The sequence below is a fragment of the Lontra canadensis genome, unplaced genomic scaffold (genome assembly GCF_010015895.1).
Source record: "Lontra canadensis isolate GAN:19392208 unplaced genomic scaffold, GSC_riverotter_1.0 scaffold82, whole genome shotgun sequence".
Lineage (NCBI taxonomy): Eukaryota > Metazoa > Chordata > Mammalia > Carnivora > Mustelidae > Lontra > Lontra canadensis.
In genome coordinates, this window is record NW_022631076.1 from 1,000,091 (window position 1) to 1,022,994 (window position 22,904).

General features: G+C 45.3%; 1 protein-coding gene across 7 annotated transcripts in view; it reads right to left on the reverse strand.

The window, feature by feature from the left end:
- The window catches only part of NEDD4L (NEDD4 like E3 ubiquitin protein ligase), a 328,217-nt gene that overhangs the window by 48,581 nt on the left and 256,732 nt on the right, over window positions 1-22,904 (reverse strand). For 4 of the 7 annotated variants that reach the window (XM_032882408.1, XM_032882409.1, XM_032882413.1 and 1 more), the window contains 7 exons: window positions 17,635-17,696; window positions 17,370-17,472; window positions 15,553-15,719; window positions 8,832-8,964; window positions 7,524-7,700; window positions 5,102-5,176; window positions 3,421-3,480 (listed from right to left, as the gene is read on the reverse strand). In XM_032882408.1, the coding sequence (XP_032738299.1) occupies window positions 3,421-3,480; window positions 5,102-5,176; window positions 7,524-7,700; window positions 8,832-8,964; window positions 15,553-15,719; window positions 17,370-17,472; window positions 17,635-17,696 (777 nt within the window). The remainder of the gene's footprint in view (window positions 1-3,420; window positions 3,481-5,101; window positions 5,177-7,523; window positions 7,701-8,831; window positions 8,965-15,552; window positions 15,720-17,369; window positions 17,473-17,634; window positions 17,697-22,904) is intronic. The other 3 variants (XM_032882412.1, XM_032882410.1, XM_032882411.1) reach the window with 1 other exon arrangement.

Genomic DNA, 22,904 nt, shown 5'->3' on the forward strand with positions numbered 1-22,904 from the left:
ATTCGTCTATAGCCTCAAGCTCTTACCTCCCCCTTTCCTTGCTGGGGCACCCATCCAAAAGAGCTATTTCTAGACTACTTTTTCTCCAGGAACTACAAAAATCGGACTCTGCTGAACTGAGTCAGAAGCCACGCTGTAACCTAAGTGGTCAATTCTTATTTTTGGCAAAGTATCCGCCATCCATCCCTGACCTACTGTTGTTTATATGACGGTCCAACGCGCTTGGGCTAAATGGAATCCTGTATGGAATGTGCAGATTTCCCTCCCCACTGAGTTAAGTTTAGGGAGAGGAAATCAGATCTGCACTCCGAAAGCTCTGTTCTGGAAACCATCAAGATAGTATTAAAGTGACAGAGTCCCTGGAAGAGTTCTTATGGGGAGACACCATAAACTATATGAACTTGGAGGTGCCATGGTTAATCTCAGAATCAAATTCAAAAGCGGTAAGACCTCCTCTCGCAGATCCAGTTAATGGGACTAATCAGTTTCTGGAAACTAAGAGTGCAGGAGAGAACAGTGATTTTGATGAACAGGCTCATTTTACCTTGTACTGAGAATTGAATGGGCAACCTATAATCTAGCTCCATTTACATGAGATGGTGTTATTAGAATCCGTCTTTACGGATTTCTTTCTACACGGCCATGGAGAACAACGTATTTGCGAGAACAACAACAGCATTTGTGACCCGTAACACTGCTCTCCCTGCACGCAACTGGGGACGAGCCAGGACAGCTTCTCCAGGCAGACCCAGCTCTGGAGCCAAAATCCAATTTCTCCTGCTGCTGAGTGTGTGTGTTCACATGTGCGTTCCAGAGGACTTCAAGAAGCAAGTTAATTAATCAAGAGACAAGTTATAACGTGCTAGTGAGCAATTAAACAATTTCCAGCTTTTCATCTGAACAGACAATTGTGTCTGCACGGCCAACCAGCCTATCCTAGTGGCTCCGTTTATTTCATTAAGACGGAGAAATCTATTATGTGTAAACTGCAAAAGTTTCAATCTGCTTTTAAAGACCATCAACAGTTGATCACAGATTCAATCTGCTTTTAAAGACGATCAACAGTTTGGTATTATCACAGATTCCCCAAGATTTGCTCACACCCTACCATACTGTTAACTCAGTGTATTTTTAGGTATATATAGCAAAGTCCAGAAGGACCGTACCATCCCTCTCCCTTTTATCTTAGAGCAGGCCAGCTTGCATGGCCAGCCGGAAAGCAACCCCAGTGTGTACTATATGTGCGTATACACCAGTGTGTGTTCTCAAAACAAAGGGTTGTGGGTCCACAGATGGGAATCAGGGGCTGTTCATTAAGGCTGCAACAGTCAAAGCACTTCCATGGGAAGAAATGTTCCCCAGGAGGGTTAATGCAACCCTACCCCAGGAGGATAGGGGTAAGCTGAATGCTCCCCGGTGGGGGAAAATTACATAAACTGAGGAACATTCACATCACTGAATAGTAGGTATTCAGTCCCAGAGGAAGGTCCCAGAGGAAGGACCACAAGTGAAAACTATCGAGGTGCTAAGTGACGTGTACATGACATCCCAGTTGCATGTGTGCACATGTGCCACGCATGTTTGCGGGAGCACAGGGGGATGGAGGGAGAGGGTATGTCTCAGGGTAGCTCCGGCAGGAGACAGTACACGTGGGGCTGGCAAGCAGGGGCAGGAGAGGGTGTACAAGAGGGGAGACGGAATTGAAAAACATACTTTCATCAAACCTCAGTTTCTAATGCAGCCATCAGGTACGCTGGCGTACGGCAACCGAAAGGTCACCAGGTACGTGGGAAACATGAGAACAGGAAAGCATTTGGGAAGGCCTTCTACCCAGTCTTTAAAAATAAACAAAACCAAACATCTATTTTTTTTAATTCAGGGCTGGGGGAGGGCACAGACACGGTAGTGGCAGGGGCCACAGGACCTCATTCAGATGGGTCACTCTGTCCCGCCAAGTACCTCTCACCATGGAGCCCAGGGCTCTCAAAATTCGGTTTATCCTGTCGCTTAATATCCTCAGCTATCACAACACTCCAGTGCTAACAGCAGATTCCAAGGCTCCTATAAAATGCAAAAATGGGTGATAAAGAATGCTTAAGAGCCCTAAATTCTATTAGAATTCTTTAGTGACATGATCTTGTCCACCTTGAAATTTCTGCTTCTGGTAGATGTTACTCGTGCACAGTAGGAAATACGCTAGTTCATTTAGAATTTCTTCAGTTCTACTGGAGGCTGAGCCTGGGCCCCCAACAGATGACGTGCACAGAAATCACTATAGTTCAATACCTCACACTGGGCTCGTTTTTGTTGCATGCCAATCTGATTTTCCTGTGTGCAATGCTGAGCATTAAAGTCTAACAATGTAACTGAATTACTCCTTTACGTCCACGTCCTGCCAAAAATCAGCAACCGCAAGTGTATTTAAAGGTATTCTCAAGTAATAGGTGTTATACCAAACCTAACAATGGTGACACAGTAAGGAAAATTCTTCCAAGAGCTGCAGGGGATCAAAGCTAAACTCTAAGCTGAGCCTGTCTCTAGGGGTCAAGCAAAAACCAGGCAATTGAAGTACACAGTCCTAGCCAAGTCACCCAAAAACATGAATGCTAAAAATTACTTAAAGTAGTAAGAGTAACGTATACTTGGCTCAGAGAAACTGTTTTTTTCTCTAGACCTTTCAAACTTTTTTAAACATATTCCTTCGTCTCTGCCCCCAAATTATGTAACACTTGTTCATTCCTGTGAGTAGAGACCCTTGTGGCAGAGCAGGGTCACCAGTTCATGCTCACGACACAGTAAATCTAGCACAGCATGTAAAATCTGGTATGGGAAATGGGCAAGAGAAGTGGGCCGTGTGCAAGACCATAATCCACAGCGTTAACTGCGTATGGTTCCTGTGGCTTCTCTATTCTCATCCAAACCTATTATTTTACCCAAGTAGTCTAACAAACAAGAAAAACTGACCAGGAGGACAAACATTAAAGGTAGCAATATATTCTAGTAGACGTGCTGTCAAAGCAAGTGTGGCAGAAGTATTTTCTTTTCTATTCTTTTGTAAGTAGGCTTCATGCCCAGTGTAGAGCCCAACGCAGAGCTTAAAGTCAGGACACTGAGATCAAGACCTGAGCAGGGATCAAGAGTTGGATGCTTAACTGACTAAGCCACCCAGGTGTCCCAGAAATACATTTTAAATAAAATTAAATCCTCTTTATCGAAGTCTGACACAGTATTCCTAATAAAACTATATGAGATGAAAAATCATAGTTTTACCCACTACCTTTGAACAATGTAAGAGGTTTACAGTATGTATAGCTCTGTAGCACGAAGAAGCTGAGCTTATCCAAAAAAGGTATAGTCACCATTATGCAAAATGTTAAAACCCCCAGTTTTGCTATAGTGTCTGATCAAGGGCATCATTACCGTTGGCTCCTCACCACCTGTGACAGTTGACGACCGCGCTCTCCTAGTTGGGGCACTGGGCTGTTGAATGACAATTCACATCAGTGAAATGCACTTATTAGGAAGACCACCCATTGCTTACTGAATCAGGAATCACTGCTGAGGCCAGTAAGGCAGGTGACATGAATCAGAATCCCTCAAATCCACTCTGTCCAAAGAAAGCTGGGCAACCACTCACTGATGACCCGGAGAAAAACAGGGACATGATCACCCTCCCACCCAGAGAAGGCTCAGGCTGAAGCCATGATTTGGGGAAAAATGGACTGCAACCTCAGGAATGTGAGAGGTCTTCTCAAAACAACCACTCCAGTTTTGCCCCTGTTGTTAAATAAGTAGGCAGATTCTTAAAATCCGCCAAACTCATAATTTGAGTAAGAGGCCACCAGTGATCCGTGAGTTGACAGCTTTACAGAGTACAGAGAAAGAGGGAGGAATCAACAGTTTTCCAGGAGAGTGAGTTCTTTGATAGATAAAATTGACATTAATTTTTGAAAAGGAGGTAAAGTGCCATTAATTCATCCAGGAAAATCACAGAATCATCAGGTTGAGCAGGATCCCCTCCCCAGGCTACCACAGCTGATTACTCTGGTCTTCGGGGAGGCCTGTACTAAACCATCCCAGAAAGGATGCTCTTGTCAAGCTTCTGACGATCCCGTCCATTCTATGTGCGCCACAACAGAATGCACTGTACTGACTACTCAGCTAACCCGCACACTCGTGAATTCATTCCATCACCATAAAAAACACGGGCAACAACGTGCTTTGAAATAAAAATGTACGCAACAGGAAAGATACCATGATTGCAAATACTTGTAAGTACTATCTTTTTTTCCTTTAACTTCATACACGATAAAGTATTAGTCCCCCCCAAATGAGCAAGTATTTGCACTAATAAAAAACAAAAACTGGTCAAGGTTAAAGGAGCTGAACATGCTGAAACCACAAAATAGTTTCTCCTCCAAAAGAAACAAATTTACAAAAATCTTTTTACTGCGTACGCCAAACCTCTCCCAAGGCAGTCCTGGTCTGCCTTCCAATTTGAATATTCACTCTTATTTTTGTCCTATATTGTCAATCATTCCTCATTCTCCCATATTTACTGGTAGTTCTGAACATGGTGGGAGGGTGGGAAGAAATTACAGCCAATTCTTTAGTCAGTAGAGCTGCCCTTCCAGAGAAGGTACAGGTGCTTTGTGGGTTAAGAGTTTAGGCCATTAGTGATGGGAAAGAACCGCTCCCTGCAAACCCAGAAGAGTTCTTCCTGTTCAAAGGGATTCAGAACGGTCTTGAGATACAGCTCACTGGAGCACAGTGTTAGTGACTAAATGAAGCTTAAAAAAAGAAAAGAATTATTAAACCATGCTTTTGTTAAGTAGTTTAAGTCAGGTAAGCACATCAGAATCTGGTATTCATTTGGGTGGAAAAGCAAAGCAATGAAAAGTTTTTAGCATTCCAGAGCCTTTGTGGCAATAACTCTGAGTTATTAGAAATCCACTCTCCTTAGGCAATTTGCCAGGAAAGCCTAAAGTCTCATTCCGACAGAGAATGGATTTGCACAGGAAAAACTCTTCCTCCGTAGCCCAGATGATTTCAAAATACAAGCCATGTCAGCCAACCAGGGACCGGCGGGGGGTGTGGTTACCGGTGGTAGATGAGCCTGCTCGGCGACCGCGTCCGTGACACTGCAGGACCGCAACCTTGAGGACGGCTCTCTCTGCTGAAGGGAGGAAAGGACACGGAGCATTATGAAAACACAGGCACAGGAACAACAAGGTTCACTGGCTTAAGAAAAAGGTCCCTCAAGCGTCCCGAGTGCTCTTTGGTATCAGAAGGTAATTAAACGAAACACCAGCTCTCCTGAGCCACGCAGTAAGTAATCCAGCAGTCGAGTAATCTTGCATTTTCAAGCGCTTTGGGCGGACTGGGATTCTCACTGGTTCTTGGGAAGGAGGAACAGCAAAAACAGGAGGAAGAGGCCAAAACAAGAAAGGGGACTCAAGAGGCCAGTGTAAGGCTCCCGTGCTGCTCTACAAATGGAAGCGGGAAGCCAGCAGTCCTTGCTTTGCTTTGAGATGCGCCCGCGGGGTAAGCTCCCCTGAGCCGTGAACAGACGACCAAATACTGACACGCGGTCATCAGACATTTCTTGCACGTTTCCACAGACAGGGTCAGCTGGAGTCAAAGTCCAGAGAACTCAGACCCGTTCCTGTGCTACTTTTAAGGCTCACACATTTATCATTTTGGATTCCAAATGGAGCTGAAGTCGTACAGAACAGGAGGAAGGGAAAATAGGACGTTAAGCTAGAACATCGAGTGTGCGATGTATAATGTTCCTCCACTCGTTTGTATTAATCTGTATTGTGAGGAAAAAAGCCTCACAGATCCAATCAGGGAACAGCAGTAGGCCACACACACACACACACAGGCCACGTGTCTAATCAGCAACTGGCTCACCCGTGGGAGAAGTACGTGGGTAGCACTCCCTGATTCGTGCTACTCTGCAATGGTAAGTAAAGTGGGGTCAAGTCAGACAGACCCTGCCTCAGTGATGGGGCCCTATTCGTGTCCTTGCACAATGGTTAGCATGAAGGATTCCTTCGCTAGCAAAAGGGCATGCTACTGTCTTTGAATGTGGAGTGACCCTGAGAAGCAAAATCCAGGAGTCCCGTATTCTTTTTTTTTCCAAGACAGTCTTAATCGCTGAATCAGACTCAAAACAATATTAAAATAATACTGACTCCAGCACTTGGATCTTTTGTTTGTTTGCACTTGGATGTTGAAAGTATTTTATGCACCTGGAATAATTAAATGCAGGCAGGTACCCATAAAAATAAGTGGAGATACTAACTTAATACTAATGCTGAAGAAAATGCTGATTATTTTACTGGGTAGACTACAGGTGGACACCTGCTGTGGTTCTTGCATTACTTACTACCTTTTATAGGTTTTAAATATGGCTTCGTTGCTTAGGTCATTTCCACAGCAACAGTTTCACTAATGCAAATATCCCACACATAATTTCTTCCCCTGTCCTTTTAGTATTAAATTTTTTATCTCAGTGGTGTTTCTCTCTCTAAAAAACATTTATAGAATTTTAATATAAAGCCCCATTAGCTGAGTAATCACATCGACTCATACAATATAGGCCAATGGTGTCTTTAAATGAAAACACGTAACTGAAGGAGTAACGACTCTGTGAACACTCACATGCTTTTACAACTGACAAGGTCCTCCCATCCACTACCGTCTGCAATGGCTGTAATAACGACTATTTTTCTAGGACGCCATTTTCAGTGGAGTGACTACTATCATTTACTATAACACATCTTTACGTTCAATTTCTTGAGAAACAATTCAGACTGCATTTGTTCTCAACTTTACATACAAGCAGGTGTTTTTCCTATGGACTTTTCTGCACGGTTTTGTGTTGGCAAACAGGGAGGACTTCATGCTGCTTCTTACTGGAGCTCAGCCCCATCCGAAGTTTCTAGAAAGAGGCTCCCCAATGGTGGAAAATCCGAGTTCAAATGTTACCCTGAGGTCCTTGCCACAACTTCATAATCTTTCTTAAGGATTTGTTCGCTGGGACTTAGGGGAGGTCTTCTGTCTCCCATTCTAACTTTGTCTTGGATGGGCCCCTTCAACATCATGGCTCATCTGTGACATGAGAATGATGAAGGGTGCAGCAGAGTACACATTAAGAGAACTCATTAAGAGGCCCAATGGCTCTTAGGTCCCAGTGTGAACTACCACCTTTGTGATGAAGGTACTATTTATGAGCCTTTGGCTGGGAAAAGACATTCAGGGTCACAGCTGATTAAAAAAAAAAAAAAAAAAGTCATGAACTCTTATTTACTTGAGTTCTTACAAATCAAGAAAGAGTCTCACCTGCTTGGACTAATTTTGGTATCATCCTCTTAGGAAAGACAGAGCTTTGGAAAATGTAAGAGTTCTCTGGGAGCTGGCAGAATCTTGATCATTATTTGCACACAAGACTCTCTTAAGGCAGTAAGAAATGGTAAAACATTTGCTCAACTTCTCATTCAAACAGGACCATCACTTACAATCAAAGAACCAAACTGCTCCCCATTGGAGTCTGGAGTGATCTGAAGCCTTCTGCTCAGTTCCTCAGACAGCTCCTGAGGGCTGGTCCGAGACCCTGGAGAGGACGGCGGTGGGGGCAGTGACAGACTGAGGGAGTCTCCAGTGATGTTCACTTCTTCGGAAATGGTCTCCCAAGGCTATCAAGGAAAGAGAGACGCAGGGGTAAATGGCAGGAACAAGGGATCCTCTCGTCACCTTGCCAACAACAATAACCATTATATTAACTATAATTAACATTTACCCGGCACTGAGAAGACACACAACCTTCTCTATAACCATGAGGAAGATGTGACTACTACCCTAAATGACAGATGAGAAAACCGAGGCACAGAGTGTAACATGCCAAAGAGGACAGAGAGAGGAAGTGGCAGGGCCAGGCATGGATCCAAGGAAGCCTGGCTCGAGGGGCCGCGTTCTTAACCACTGTGTACCACCACCCCTCCGAGCAGTGAATCACTTCTAGTAGGAGTGACTACATGCATGGGTTAAAATGTTCTCAGGAATGCATTCACGATTTTCAGGGATTTTCTTTTACTGCTGAGGAGTCAAAATGAAAACAGCAGAGATGCTATAAGCTGTAATTAAAAAGTGCTGTTAAGTAACTTTTAGTGAATTAATCATCATTAATTTTGCTTTTCCAAATTTGAGCGCTGGAACATTTTGTGAATGATCCTCTTCCTAACACACGGGCTGGAAAGAATGGATTTTTAGTAAGGAAACGGAGTTGGTTAAGGCTGCATGTAGTTACGGTAATTGCTCATTTGTTGTTCAATTCCTAATTTTTCCTCTAGCGATTTACCATAAACATTTAAGGGGAAAAATAATAAACCTTCCGAAATTCACCCAAATTTCTATCTTCTTGGTAATAAATCTCTTTCATGATGTTGTCAACACCGCTCAGTGAAAGCTCGTGGTACCCACACAAGTTACAGAGCTCATTCAACCACAGAAACAGGACAACCACATTGTTATTCAGTAAGATACGGTCAGACTCGGGGGGGAAAAGTAAATTATTCAGTGAAAGTATCAAGATTTCCACTATTAGAAACAATGTCACTCCCTTCTGTAATGCACAGACACATGTATTCATCAAACACAACTCCTGTAAGCACTTCCTAAATGAAGGAACACCCCGATGGTCGTCAGTGGGCCGGGAGACTCTGATCGCCCGTTTTTAGACCGCATTTACCCAGAGCAAAACCAAGGACTCGGAAGCAACCTGGGGCACACGAAGATAAGCTGTGCGGAGGCCGTGGGGTCCAGCTTACCTCTGGGCCGTCTCCACCCTCGCCGGGCTCGGGCTCCAGGTCCTCGCTGATGTGCCTGCGGGAGCGGAAGCGCCGGTGTGCGGCCTCCTGGTTGATCTGCCTGATGTTGCTGTCTGACTCGGAGGACACGTCCCTGGGGATGGGGGGCAAGGGCAAGTGAGCCGGGAGAGCCCGCACTGGTCCCCGGCACCTGGGCCACAGTCCAGTGCTCTCCAGGGGCCTTCCCCTCACAGCTAAGTATAGTTGCAGGTTCATTTCAATCCAACAGATACAGTGTTGAAATGCATCAGGGGTGACGGCTCTGAGTATTTTTCAGGCATAAACTGCAAAAGGTACTTTAGTATTTAAGAATCACAACCCTGGGGCGCCTGGGTGGCTCAGTCGGTTAAGCATCTTGATTTCAGCTCAGATCATGACCCCAGAGTCCTGGGATCAAGCCCCATGGGGCTTCCTGCTCGGCAAGGAGTCTGCTTCTCTCTCTCTCTCTCTGCCCTTCCCCACCGCTCATTCTCTAATAAATAAAATCTTAAAAAGAAAAAAAAAAGAGAGAGAGAGAAATCACAGCCCTCCATCCGTTTAATCTAGTGATAAGGCAGGTTTCTCAAAGGACAGGTGACCGGTCTCAGACTTGGGGCCAGTCGGTCATGACCCTACGAAGAGACTTACCAATGCCAAGGCAGCAACTTTTGGGTCTTTAACAACTGGCCAAAGAATAGAAATACGACAAACTCAAAGCTGAGATCTGGAGAGAAGTGTTCCTGGTCCAACATGAATTTCTTTGGTTGCCGTGGGTTACATTTTTTTTTTAAAGATTTTATTAATTTATTTGACAGACAGAGATCACAAGTAGGCAGAGAGGGAGGCGGGGGGGGGCGGGCGGGGTGGGGAGCAGGCTCCCTGCTGAGCGGAGAGCCCAATGCGGGGTTCGATCCCAGGACCCTGAGATCATGACCCGAGCCAAAGGCAGAGGCTTAACCCACTGAACCACCCAGGCACCCCCGTGGGTTACATTTTGACAGAATCTCTGAATCAGGACACCATATTTTTCCCTCTTAAGCCACTTTTAAAAAATTCACACAAACATCAGGTGGTAACTTCCCAAATGAAGGGGAATTTGAACACTGTAACTTCATGTGCTGTTTTTTTTTTTTTTCTTCTTTTTTTTGGTCATATATCTTAGTTCAGGCTCTGAAAGCATCAATTCAATCTTGAAAATTTTTGCAGTAAATTACAGGCAATCACCGTTTGGGAGAAATACTACTTGCTGACTTTTAGAGAAGTTTAAAGATCCAAATGTTTTTTGGAGAAAACTCAAAACTCTCTGAATAAGACACCCTATTCAGTTAAAAAAAAATGATTATTGCAAGTTAACCTTTCAAAATATTTGAAAACATTATTTCAGACTAATTGGGAGAAGAGTATTAATCAAGAAACCTCTTGATAGATTTGTCCTATAACACAGGTTTTAAAATACTCAAATATACTCTTTAACTTTTACTATACCCCAATAAAAAGCCTGTTGGATCCCTGGAATAGTGAATACCACTGCCTACAAATAAATAGGTGACTCCTGGGGTCCCTGGGTGGCTCAGTGGGTTAAGCATCTGCCTTCAGCTCAGGTCATGATCCCAGGGTCCTGGGATCGAGCCCCACGTTGGGCTTCCTGCTCTGCGGGGAGCCTGTTTCTCCTTCTCCCCCACTTATGCTGACTCTCTCTCTCAAATAAATAAAACCTTATGAATGAGTAAACAAATAACCCTTCAAAGCCCATTTCAGAAATAGTGTATTTCCAACAAACATCTTTACATTAACTTCTGGTAAACATGGTAATATGGTCAGCTTCCATCTAATCAGCATTAGAATGACAATTCCTTACTAAAATCTGAATCAGTTAAGTTCTCCTGTACCTGCATACACGATACATAAACTTTGGAACTCTAACAGAAATAAAAATCTCACGTATTTTCTAGTTATACTGAACTATAACTAGCCTAAAATAGAAAACTGAAACCTCTTTGGCTATAGAGAAAATAATTAAAATCAAGGGACACAGAAGGATACAAATGTATGTCTGAAACTACCAAAACAAAATGATTATTAAAAAAAAGACACTTTGTGGGACAGGTTAGAAAAGGTAATATCAACATTTGTGATTTTATGTTGTCACAGTCCTTTTAACACAACATTCAATTCTTAAAACACACAATGATTATAAAGAGTAGTAAGTTATTACAGAACAGAAAAATACTTAGAAAGGGAAATGACCAGAATGAAATTCTTTCCAAAATATGTAAAAAAATTTTAGTAGCAGGTAAGATGGCAAAGGAATCTTAACATTATCCTTTCCCTTTTTAATAAGGATGGAAGCAATTTCACTTTCTATGACTGGCCTTTATTTATTTTTTTTAAAAGATTTATTTGAGAGAGAAGGGGGGGTGGGTGGATGGACACAAGTTGGGGGGAAGGGCAGAGAGAGACAGAGAGCCAAGAATCTCAAGCAGACTCCCTCGTGACCTGAGCCGAAGGGTCTCACCAGCTTAACTGACTGAGCCACCCAGGTACCCTATGACTGGCCTATTTTAAAATATTCTATAAGAGTTTCATCCAAATTTTAAATCTTCACTTGAAAGGCCAATCAACATTTATTCAGTCAACAATGAGTGACTAAGGTGCATGTGCTTTGTGCCAGGTCCTAATGCATACTTGTAAGGCTACAGGGACTTCTGAGAGGTTAAGAAATGAGCTTTTAATACCACGATGCCTGCATTTTCTGTCTCTCAGAAGTATATAAAATTCCATTGCTTTGGAAGGACTTACTTTTAAAGGGGGTGCACCTAAAATCAATTATGCAAATCTTTCTTATCCCACTGGCTCATACAATAGTAATCGGCGTGAACCAGAAACAACTAAACAGCACAGAGAAGATACCTCTGATTTTGAAATTCCAAACCTGGGTTTTTACCATCTTTAGTGATAAAGTGGAAATGTTCACACAAAGAAGGTCTTTGGCGTATCATTAAGCAACTGAATGTGAGGATTGTTGAAAGTGGAAATTTAGAGTCACTAATGGGAAGATGAACGTTTAAAAGTATTTCTGAGCTGAAAGATTAAAACAAAAACGACTTTACGGGGGGCAAGCCAATATTTTATCAAACTTATTTCAGTATTTTTCAGTCACTGACTTCATATACATATATTCTTCATTTGAAGTTCATGGGAAATATACAAGTGGATAAAGGCAAGATAAACCATCAGCTTATCAAGTTCAGTGCCAAGGAAGATCTGCGTGAGATCACTCCGGTACAGGAGTTACTGCGCGAGGATAACGTTGTTGCTATGACAGAAGGTGTACAAAGTATATCAGAAAGAGAGGAAATGGAATTGTTTCAGTCTCAAGTTCATCTTCATTTATAACCTTAATTTCATTCCTTCAGCATGTTTTTAAAATTGTATTTGTTAAAGATTCTGAGAGGAGAAAGAGAGAAAACACGAGTGGGAGGGGCAGAGAGCAAGAGAACCTCAAGCCCGTGCGGAGCCTGCCGTGGGGCTCAGTCCCAGGGACCCCGCGATCATGACCCAAGCTGAAACCAGCTGTCCGGTGCTCAGATGGACCGTACCACCCAGGTGCCCCTAAAATGGTGGGTTGTTTTTTTTTTTTTTTACAGTAAAGAGCTTACAGCTAACATTTTAAATAGGGTCAAGGAGAATTCTAACATTAGGGGCGCTTTAAAAGACACCCTCAGTCTGGAGGGAGCTGGGAGCATTCCGCCGTCGGCCTTCCACCCTGGGATCCTACGCGGACCTAGACGGCTCACTAAGCCGCATGCCTGGGATCACTTTCCCAAGTGAGTCATCTGCGCTCATTCATTCAGTTACGAGGCGCTTTGCTGAGCTCCTCCTTGGGGCCAGGCGCTTAAGGGGCGGATCTGTGAGAAGAAAACACCGTCCCAGCTCCAACTTGGCAAGGGGGAGCACTGTGTGCTCCACGCTATGCCGGGGAAGCTGGCCTCTAAGGCAGCCGGAAGAACAGGGGCCTTCCAGCTCTGTTCCAGTCTGGGGTGGGGGTGGGGGCGCATTACCACGTCCACGGGGCGGAGAAGAAAGGGATCAGACGGCAGCTGTGGAAGGTCCAGCCACTCGACACGCTGTGGGTGGGGGATCTGGCAAGAGACAGGGTGCGGGAGCGGCAAGAACAGCCGGAGGGCAACGAGCTGTCACCGCAGATTTTTCAGGCGGTTCAAGTTCGGAGTACAGGCCTCATGAACTGGGGAAGACCAGAGTCACTGAGACGGCCTTAACTCCCTGCTTTAGCATAGGGTTTTCAGGGTCTCACTTCCTCAGACAGAGCGAGCTTTTTAATGAAGACACTTGTAGGGGTGCCTGGGTGGCTCAGTCAGTGGAGCATGTGCCTTCGGCTCAGGTCATGACCCCAGGTTCCTGGGATCGAGACCCTGTTGGGCTCCCTGCTCAGCGGGGAGCCTGCTTCTCCCTCTGCCCCCATCCCAACCCCCCCACCTGCTCATGCTCTCAAATAAATAAAAACCTTAAAAAAAAAAATTAAAAAATAAAAACAAAGACACTTCTTAATATCAATTTTCTCCCCAAGAGCGTGGCAGTATTCTGTAAACACTGAATTATGAAAGTAGTTATTTTTTAATCAGAACAGTACTTTAAAATAATTCTGGAAGGCTTGAGGGTTTCTGGCCAAACCAAGTGAAGTTAAGGAGAAAGCACCTCAAATTCCTGAAACCGTTCAGACAGGATGAAGAGGTTACTGTGGAAACTAACTCTTCTCTTGTTTTCTAGAAGCCACGCCCACTGGAGGGGACGCACGCCCTGGGCCCCACCTGGGCTCTGCTGATATCCTTCCTGGTTCACCCTCTTTGGCAGAGCTGCCGCAGGGATGGGGACAGTCACGCCACTGACCACTCCCTAAACTACATGTGAACCTGACCTTGGATGAGGAGCTGCATTTTTCCCATGTCCCTCTGAACAGAAATGATCTCTTCTGCTTTGGTTTAGTTCTCTGGGACATTGCCACCACGGTGGTATGCTTACAGAAACATCCGAAGTCTTTTCTCAGGAACTTCCTCATCAGAGTCTCACGACTCTGGCCAGCAGAAAAAGCAAAGATTTCCACTTACCCCAAAATAACAGACTTCATTCAGTCTGCATGATTATAATGGTATTTTTTACACGTATGTATGGCCATTAGTTATTTCTTTGTGAGCTGCTAGTGGTCACTTTTCTACAGAGGTTATAGGACACTGTGGTCCACAGAATGGGATGTGTCCAGTGATGTTCAGCAAAGGAAGATAACAGCGCCTTCCTTACGGTACGGCTACTGAGACTGATTCAAGATTCCCGATCACGACATGCAACCAAGCTGATGTGTGTGGGGGGGTGTCCAATAGTCAAATGGCTTAAAACGGTTTCACAATAGCAATGGTGATTAAGCCAAGGGAAAATAGTAAAAAATAAAAAGGAAAGAATTAACTAAACCATTTCCACTTGTATTTCTTTGGGGAAAAAAATCACAACAGAAGAAGAGCTCATCATTTGGATGTTTGGATGCTGACACTGTCCTATGAATGATGAGCTGGGTCTAGGGCTGACCAAAGACAGCTGATATGCACAGGAACCCACCCGGGGGTTCAGGAAGGACTGGATTCATCTACAACTTAAATAAAACCTGGACTAGACTTCTTGGCTACCTTCCCAACTCATGGTCATAAGCAGAATCTCTCTAGAACATCTAAAGATAAGAGGCTTACTGACACCACCACCCAACACATTGCTAATAGATTTGTTTAAAAACCATCATTAGCAAATTTATTTCAGAGTCTGGGTTAAAGAGAGAATGATGTCACTTAATATAGTTATTTTTATTATATATTGAAAATTATATAACTCATTGATAATTACCCTACTTGTCTTGGCTGCTAGGGAGCTCAAATCTTCAAAGTTTTTACTTTTCCTTCCTTTAATTATTTTGCTTTGCTTTTTATTGTATAGTAACAGTTTTGGTCTTGCTGTATACCATGATTTAAAAGCAAGCTGCTTCAAATCCTTTTTAAATGCAGCTAAGGTTTAACTAGTGTTTATTTTCTACCTTCAAATACGAAATTGCTGTGTGAACAAAACAGTAATCAATTCACTATCCCAGAGGCTAGTGAGGGAACAGAATAAACATTAATGACTAACTCTGAGCTAGCAACCCTCCCAAGAGTGTCTAGTGAGATCAAGGGGGTGATTTACAAATTTCCCAAAAAGGAAAAAAATAAGTTGTGTTCCCAAATCAAATAATTAAAGGGAGTAAAAATCCAAAAACTTCAGAGAAAATTGCACAGCCTATCTGGCTGCTGTTTTCCATTGTGGGTTAGTCAGGAGAGGAAGAGGAGTACGAGGGAAGTGACAGCACCACCACCTTTAAGATACACTTAGGAAAAATAACCTCTATTTCATGAGCCTACATAAAAAGACATACAAAATGAATTAGTTCATACTCAGAACAGGTGAACACGAAACAAAGGCAAGAGGTGCTTCTCTAGCACAAGTGAATTCTGAGGGGCTCCCGTGCTCTTTAACTAAATGAAGATGAAGGCGGTCTCCCCGTAAGACCACATACTTTCTCTGATCCAGGACTGACCACTCTATTTGCCCCCAGGAACTACCCCGCTCCACCCTCCGACCCGGTTCCCGTCCACGGGACGGTACTCACATCAGGCTTGGTCGGTGCCACTGAGTGGTCCGGTTGTTGTGGTTGACGTAGTAGGTCCGACCAAGATTGTCCACCTTCTCTTCCCAGCCCGGGGGCAGTGGCGGGGGAGGGAGCTCCTCCTGGTGCTGAGAGGCCGAGTCATTGGAGTCCACGACCTCCCAGCCATGCTGTGGAATAAAAGCAAATGAAGATTATTGAGGTGGGCCCTGTGGACGTGAGGAGAAACAATCATAGGGTGCTCTGGGTCCTTCCTTGCTCCCTGGCACTCTGGCTCCTTCAGTGGCTTCATGAGCCACGTGCGAAGACCTTCCCAAAAGGGGGGGGGGTCAATTCTAGAAGAGTCTCAAAAAAAAATTCTGAGCAATGACCAATTAATTGTGCTGCCTTTGAACGTGACCGCACTGTACAGAGCAACACAGCTTTGAACACGTACACAGTGTGTTGATTCCCGTATGTTCTTTCCGCAGATGGGTTTACTCTGACCTGAAGGCCTCCACAGGGCTGTGCAGAACCGTGCCAGGGACATGGGTCACGTTACCACTGCTGTCTTTTCAACGCCCCCATAAGGTAAGAGGGAGCCGGGCCGACGAGCCGTACCACGTGTGTGCTCTACCAGAGATCACAGCACAAGGGGCCAGGCTCTATCACTCCCCAGGCAGGATGGCACCGTGGCCAACTCCAGAAGCCTGGAAGGCTCCCACTCTGCATCGAGTATGAGCATGAGAGCAGAAACCCAGGAGTGGCTTTCCACTGAGGCCCTCCCCACTTGCTGCTTGCCCCATCGACAGGCTTCATGGTACCAGAGTCATGAGTTACATTTTTGCAACACATATTTTCGGCATTAAGTATTCCCTCCTAACATCCCCTAGTAAAGTCACTGGAAAATTAAACTCATTCACGCGTTAGTGCAGTTGGAAAGCTACAAGAGTGTAAAAAATTCCCCGGATTTGAGATAAAAATCGGCCGATGTGCTCATGAAATCTTAACGTTCATACATACATGCCTACCACCCGCTTCACTCCTCCCCATAGAGAGAACGTGCACAAGTCAAACACGGCCCGGAAATGTGACCACTTGGCCTGGAGAGGGTTCCGATAACAAGCCCATAACACATAATTCACGTATCATGTATATGCCACAGCTGCAAACAGATGTGTAAGTAAGCCCCAGAGAGGCCCCGTTTAATGCAGATTTTCAGAACAGGAAAATCTGTCTAATGCAACAGCACTGTCTGAAGCATGCACGGGGAAGGTGGGCCCCGCGATCTAGGCATGGGACTAGGGAGTTACGAAAGGCAGCTAGCCACACCAGGAGGGAAGAAAAATTCCTCTGGACAGCCACTTCCAAAATGGCTTTTCTAGAGGAGAGCTTTCCTAATGCATCACCTGTGGGCCAAATGCGTAAGAAACTTGGAAGAGCTTTTCTAAATCATTTCATCCGCTTTGAAGCAATTCCAAGCACTCTGAGGAAATTTACAACAAGCTCAAGTCCAAAGAAATAAGAGCATGAAATAGGGTGAGCCGAGTTTCACACAGGCAAGGGCCTGGCCACAAAATGCGGATACAGCATTTTGTCAAGAGAAGCCTCCTCAATTATGAGTGCTGTAACATAAAATGAGAAGTTTATTTTTTTAATTTATTTATTTTTAAGCGAAGCCAATGACATCAGTAGAGGAACACAGATTCAAAGACCCATGTACGTTTCTCTATAGTTAAGTTTTATCCACCTTTATTTCCTTAAATTATAAAGTCTTACATGAAATATTACACGATCTTGGGCAAAGAAAACAGACGAAGGCCTGCAGCTCTGCAACTTACCTCCATGTCATCCCTCTGCTCACTGTTTTCCTCATCCTGACCTCCGTTTTTCGGCATATAGGCCATTTTCAATCGCAAAAATCCCTTAACTCGAGATTTATGACTGCGTAATGGAAGAAAATTGGTTATAAAGGACATGACTTGGTTACATCTTTCGTATTTATGATGACTTTTAAAAAAAGACACAAAAGGAAAAGAATGCAAAATCTTCCTCAGAGAAAACCAATGACAAAGCACGAAGGACACCTGCACCCCGAAGCCTCACCTTCTTGGTCTAAGGAGAAAATCCTTAAAGGTATAGGGTCGCTCCATGGTCGGATCTTCTGTCTATAGGAAGAAAGAGTAAGTTTCAAAACTCTTGATACTGTTGTATTTTAGATATACCAAACTGGGTCACAGAGAACACATGCCGGTGTTTTAGAACATGGGGAGGTAAAAACGGGGTTGGTTCCTCACCCCGTAGTTGACGGTGAATTATTTTATACGTCACCAAACTTTACCCAAGATCCACTAGATGTCACTATCGACACCCATTTTTAGGAGCCAACCCCAGCCTTAGACAAATGACAAAATTATAGTCGTCACTGCCAAGTCTAATTTCTAACCACAGGGTGCAGGCCTCAATCTCAATGCTCGTTAATTCTGGTGAACCAGTGGTTACTGGTGCCTTCCTGTCCCTGTGATCCAAGAAACCTAAAAATGGAGTTAACAGGAAAATATGCCTGTGAAGGCGATTTTGCTTTACATTTAACATTGGAGCATCATATCATTAGCCCAAGATAACTGATTAAGACTATCCGCTCCATGGAGACCATTCGAGATAGCACCATTGATCAGCCTCTTGCTGGTGCATATTTCATGAAGCTAGGAAAGGTAACTGTGATATTTTTTAAAGAAATCAGTACTCATTGTGCCGAATTCACTGGTCAGAGCAAGAAGGAAGTTGGAAAAATAAATGTTATTATTTCATTAATTTTTAAATACTGTAGGTATCAAAGCCTCAAATGCCTAGGCTCTTTAAAATAAGGTAAAATACTTACTTTTGTAGTGAAAGAGACAAACCATGGTATCATGATGTACTGACTCGTATCAGAGGGATGCATGTATATATTTATACCTGAAATACCTCATGTCATTCCCTACATTGAACTCCAATCGCTTCCCACTCTGCTTACAATAAACTGAACATTCTCTCCTGTATGTCCTACAAGATTAAACATAACCTAGCTCTTAACTACTTGTAACGTCACTGTGAACCAGCCTTTCCATTCACCCCTTGCTCCAAGGATCCTGGCCTCATCTCTCCTGGTGCACCTCACGTCTGATCCTGCCTTAGCCGGTCCTTCTGCTGGAGAGCTCCACTCTGGAACCCAGGTGTGAGATCCCAGGTCATATGCGCAGACACTGCATCCTAACTGCCACCACCTGCTTCCCCTTACCACCCTCTATCAGAGCATCCCGGTTATCCTCCCCCGCCTTGTGCCATCTGAAATGATCTTAATCACTTATTTACTAATTTGTCATCTATCACTCTCAGAATTAAGCTCATGAGATCGGAGACCTGGATTAGCTCACCAGTAAATGCCTGGTGGCAGAAACACTGCCTGGCACGAAGCAGGCACTTGTACGAGCAGCTGATGGATTCATCTGATCAAGGCCATGAAAATTCACTGTTGCTGAAGGAAGTCAATTATACTCTCTGGGCAGTCCACTTTAAGGCAGTCCTGCTAGACATTCTGGAAACATTTTCTGAAGAAAAAGGTTTCCAAATATATACCACTTCTTATGGAAAACGTATTAATCAAGAATACTACTGCATTTCTTCCTTTTCTCATTTATTTAACCACAACTAGTTTTTAGAACAATACCCACGGGAAAGATGTGTGGCTACAACATGGTGCCTTCCCTGAGAGTAACAGGGACCGTGGTAGCAACGAGTAACTTTAACTTAAGGTGGAACAGATTCACCAATGTGGAGAGATCACATTCCGTGGGACCTGGGGTGGAGGGCAGAGGCTGATTCTCAACTTGGGGATCAAAATGGTCTGGGGATGTGTGGTCCACGTGGAGATGAATGGGCAAGTCTGGACAGGTGGACTACTGGCAGGAAGGATAGTTCAAGCTGGGAAAATTGGCTACAAGATCCTGCACGAACCAAACTACAGGATCCTTAGCAGGCATGAGGGGGGTCTGGGGTCAGCAGAGAGCACAAGAGCCAGTGAGCAGAGGAAACCAAAGAGTTTGCACAGACTCCCCTGAAAGTGAACTTGTCCACACAACTCCAGTTCAAATGCCCAACACCACACAGATGAAGAGGCAGACTTCCCAGTCTGTGTCCTGGCCTCATTACTGGCAGAGCCATGCGGCCAAGGGCAAGTCCCTTACCTCTCTGTGCTTCAGTGACCTCATCTAAAAACTGGGGCCGTAACAGGATCTCACAGAGTTGTTGTGAACCAATCAACCGAGTCGGTTTGATGAAGTCCTTGCAAGGGCGCCCAGCACACTTCACACGTGCTGGCCATTTGTCCCCAGCAGCTAATTCTCATTCTCATGTCACTTGTGAATACTGCCACCTCCATGTTCTCCAATAAAAGGCAGGGCATTAGATAATGAAAATTCAGGGTGCCTGGGTGGCTCAGTTGGTTAAGCGGCTGCCTTGGGCTCAGGTCATGATCCCGGAGTCCAGGGATCGAGCCCCGCACGGGGCTCCCAGCTCCGTGGGGAGTCTGCTTCTCCCTCTGACCTTCTCCCCTCTCATGCTCTCTTTCTCTCTACAATAAATAAATAAGATCTTTAAAAAAAAAATGAAAATTCACCTCCATGGAAATTCTTGCACGCGAACAAGATGGTGACCGCCTTAAGAGTGACAGGACTCTTACTGGCATTACTCAGGGTCCTACCAGATCCTACTGGCTGGAAAAAAGCCCCGTGGAGATTCCCAGGACAGCACTGGTTAAAAACCGTCTCCAACACACAGCTGCCTCCTGTTCCGGGGCACCACACATTCCCAAGAAAACCTTTTGGACAGACAGCACTTCCACCTTGAAGAACCGCAGTCACTGCGAGGAGAACAGCTCTCTGTAGGCAACTGCAAGCGAGCAGACTTCCTGGGACGCTAGACGCCAAACCTGGATGCAACCGCCAACAGCACGCAAGCCTTACACTAGACCCCCCCTTCGCCTGCCCCCAGAACCCTGACTACCTCACAGATCAAGGCTGGAGATGCGGGGTGTGGCCGAGCACTGCCGCCAACCCATGATCACTGGGCAAGTCACCTCCCTGTCTGGGCGCAGGTAACCTCATCTGTCAAATGCAGGGCATAGACAAATGGTGTCAGGCCCCTCTACGCTCTGGGACACTGAATTCTACACACGAGAGGGAACCATTACCCTGCGACCAGCCGTAAAAAGAAAAGAGGTGCTCATCATCTGACTTAGCTTCAAGTACGGCCAAGGCACCCGGAACAACGCCACCACTGCGACCATGCTTCGAGAACTGAAATCCAAACGCTACCCTCAGTGCCCCGAGCAGCACCTGATGACAACAGGAGAAACTGATGTTCTTAGAAGAGCTCTCTTCACCCCAGCGTGTTTCCCAGGCACACAGAGATTTCGTAGCTGAATGGGGTGGGGTGGGGGGGCTGGGGGCTCCAAGGACAGGGGTGACACTACGGAAGGAGGAGTCCAGGAAAATCACAGAAGTGAAAGAGGGAAGTGCCTGCCAGAAGATGTCCATCTGCTGTTAGTACCAGCCTCGGAGTTATTTTGCCTCTAAGTAACTAGTAAAGGCAAGTCATAAAATTTGAAGTCCTAAAACGTGAACATGAACCTCATGAACTTTTTCAACACCATGACACCGCGTTTCAGGAACAGATGGAAAAACGGTAGCTGAAGCGCAATCAGGCCTTGCAGCTGGGTTACAGCTGAGCTGACCCAAGCGCAAACCCCACCCCGTTCGGGAACAGACAAACAAGACGAGCAGCTCTGTCTTGGCTGCCATACAGATGTGAGGCTGGGAGGGGAATCTTCCTAAATTACTGAGTCTCCCCTCCTCTGCACACCTCCAGCGAACCCTGCGGCCTGAGTCTCCCAGGTGACACTCATGTTATCTTGGTGATCTGTGCCTCTGCTCACTGAGCCATGGGGCAGTGACGATGTGGCCTCCCAGAGCAGGATGGACACCCGGGGTCCTCTCTGCACCCGCCCTCCTTTTACAGGTGACAACACAGAGGCCCAGAAAGGATTACTAGCTTATTAAGGTCACCAAGGCGACTTGCCCATCTCCCGGGTCTGGCCCAACAATTCTGGAGAGAGCTTTTAAAACCTGACCTTCGGAGACTCCCATGAACATGAACTGATGTTTTCTGAATTCTCAGATCTGCATCAAAGGTCGGACCACCAACCTTATCTACCCTCTCCTCTTCCTCACTCCTGCCCTCAAAAGAAGTAAAACGGACAAGAAGTATGGAAGATGAGGGGCTCATCTAGAATGGGAGCAAAGGACGTAGACGTCCCTCCAGTCCCGAGCTCGTGTCCTGTTTCCTTCCCATGTTTTCTTCCAGGAATAAAGCTGGACTCTGAGGGCCGAGGAAGGATGAAAAGTAAATCCCAGGTCCAAAAGGACTTGCTTCCCCCTCCAGAAGCATCTGAGGGGTATAAAGCACAGAGGGTTCCACCATCAGAAGAACGGGAAACAAGGTTACTTCCTTTCAGACAAACCACCCTTCCCCTTTCCTGGTTAGGGGACAAGGACAGAGCTGACACGGGCCTCCTCTGGCCACTGTGGTGGTGAACTGAGGTGGTGACACTGGCCCGCGGGGTGCACCTTGCCGCCCTGCCTCTCCCGAGTGCCTCTGTCACTTGTCACCCTGGCAGAATGCCAACTCAGCCCCTCGCACCAGCCCACAGGGTCCAGCGAGGCCGCAGTCCAGGGACCCGATGCCGGGCAGGGGACCAGGGAGGACCCTCGTGCACCAGGTCCAAGATGCCGAGGCGTTTGTGACTTCCCATGGGCGCCAGTGGAAGGGTTGCTCTGACCCTCCAGACTTCCGGCGAGGCGGCGGGAGGGTCAGTCCAATGAGAGCTGCCTAGTATAGACAGCTTAGGCAAGCCACTCCTAAGATCCTAAAAGGTTTTACACGGCAACACCAACTCTCGCCAGTGGAGCCAACAGGCCTCTAGAATTTCAGCAAGGAACAAAGGTCCTTCAGCAGACTCACATCAAGTGCTGGGCCTAAAATAAGTTATTTTTCAAACATACACGAAACACAAAATAGGATTTAAATTATCAAAAATAATGTAATAATCACAAGAGATTACACTGAGCTTAGTTATGCTGTCCTGGGTCTTCTCCATGAAGCTCCTGACTTAGAAAAGGGCTTCACTGAAATTAAGGCAACCTCTTAGACCACAATCAAGACAGACAGGATTTATTTTTAAAAGAAATACAAGTTCGTGGTACCTTGTGGCAATAAGATAATGCCTCATTCTTGGTTTAAAAAGTCATAAAATAAAATAAAATGCCTTAAAAATAAGT